Here is a 1,971-nt window from a genome sequence, read left to right as displayed (position 1 = left end):
CTGTCCCCTCCTTCCCAAGGGCATGCAGGAACTGGGGCACTTTCAGCAAAGCTTGGCATACATTTCCTCTCCTCTTACAGCTCAAGGTGTTCTTATTTCCAAGTTTGAAAGCATCAAGACCTGATCCTAACTCAGAGTTGCTGTACCTTGTTACATAGTAACATAATATTCAAACAGGTAAAACCAAGTAGGCCAGATTGCGGCAGCAGGATATGAGGTTAACCCTTTTATGGTAAAAATGGGAAGCAGTATATTCTAATGTGGTGCACAGCTCTATTAACATTCCTTCACTACAAGATGCATTTAAGTGCAGCTTCAGTGATGTCTGACCCAGTAAAATATTACTACCCTGGTCATTTTAATAACTCCTCGATATGAGATGTTTTATACAATGCGCTCCACCATTGGTGGGTGGTTGAAAGAGCTGATGTGAATTTGGATCTGTAGGAAACCCCTTTTCTATAAAATCTAAATCGATTTACACAAACACTAGCTGCATTACTGCAAACTGAAATCCATATTAGCCCTCAGTCAGCTAAAACAAGTACCAAGTAACCAGAAGATCAAGTAACTGCATTATATTATCAACTACAAATATTGTAAAAGAAAAAAAAAATATACACTTACCTCTGTCGAGCATCCCTAATAAAAGTGGGTGTCTCAATTGAAGCTGGTATCATAGAATGCTTGTTAAATTTTGACTGACGTTCTGGACTGCTGACATCTGAAAAAAATTATACCTTAAAGTCACACTTTTTTGCAGTCATATACCCAACAACTATCAGATAGTTTATTAACAAAATGGAATCATGTTACAAACTTGTAAAGTCATATTTGAAAATTTTTTTTTTAATATAACTTGAGAATAAGTCATTTAATTTGTTGCAAAATGGTCTGAATAGCACATAATAAACCTGAAACCATACCATATAACCATAGATGAGTAAAGTGGTAATGGAGACCCTATGGGGTCTTTAGCTAGCTCTTTGTGGTAAACTTTGCCTACTACTTTAGGTGGATCTTACGGAAAAAGTATTGTTTTATCTGTTTACCACCAAATGATCAAAAGTGGTATTGATAATATGTTTACCTGTGTGGAAGTCAACTACCTTCACTTGAAGGGTGAGTGCTTCAAAGTTGGAATTAAAGGCCAGCAGACTCTGTAGCTGATTTACCACTGGCCAGTGATTAGGCAGTTAGGCCCTTTATTTAGTTACATTTCTCATTCCAGTTTGGATGTAACATTTAGATTGCACTAAATTGCTTTTGTTTTGAAGTGTTGTTCTCTATTTTCCCAGTGTGTTTAAAGTCATGCCCCTCCATGACATCCATCTGCATGTCTTGTTCTGTAGTGATTTGTTTGCTTATCCAACTGTAAACCTGTTTAAGCAATACTTTTATGTAGGGCACATTCCTCATTTATTAAAGCCCAGTTATATCCATTTTGGTATCGCTTTGTTGTAAACTCTGGGGGTAGGAGAACCCAAAACAAATCTTTAATTCCTGTAGGGGGCTCTATCTAATATTCTCTACACTAGTAATTTCGGTTTGCTAATTGCAGTTTATGGGACAGCCATGAGAGAGAGCAAGGTAAAAAAAAAGTCATCAAGGCTTACCTTAGATACAATCTTAATGTAAAACAACCCAGCATGTTCATTTTGGAGCAATTTGCTGCTGAAACATTATTACTAGTAACCCTCATGGAATCAATAAGTAACATGCTGCCCTCTTCTGTTGACTTGTATATTTGTAGAATGAGTGATTTTTCTAACAGTTATTTCAGTTTTCCTTAATGTTTCCTAAGTATTACTGTTATACTATTTGGGCTTCTACAACTCTACTCTACTCTACTGCACCCCCAAATTATCCACTCTTAGAAAAGGAGAAAAACTCTGCTTTATTATAAAGCTTAAACAAGACAGAAGGTTTTTTGATGTTTTAAGACTTTACATACTAACTACAAAAAGCTCT

The 1,971-nt window shown here is 36.2% G+C and overlaps 1 protein-coding gene across 1 annotated transcript in view; it reads right to left on the bottom strand.

Moving 5' to 3' along the window:
* Positions 1-1,971, bottom strand: part of LOC140338512 (uncharacterized) — a 35,741-nt gene that overhangs the window by 1,796 nt on the left and 31,974 nt on the right. The window contains exon 10 of the mRNA XM_072422754.1: positions 628-724. Within this exon, the coding sequence (XP_072278855.1) occupies positions 628-724 (97 nt within the window). The remainder of the gene's footprint in view (positions 1-627; positions 725-1,971) is intronic.

Source organism: Pyxicephalus adspersus, chromosome 9 (assembly GCF_032062135.1).
Source record: "Pyxicephalus adspersus chromosome 9, UCB_Pads_2.0, whole genome shotgun sequence".
Taxonomy (NCBI): Eukaryota; Metazoa; Chordata; class Amphibia; order Anura; family Pyxicephalidae; genus Pyxicephalus; species Pyxicephalus adspersus.
Note: the sequence above shows the minus strand (reverse complement) of the source record. Positions and strands in the feature narration are given on the sequence as shown.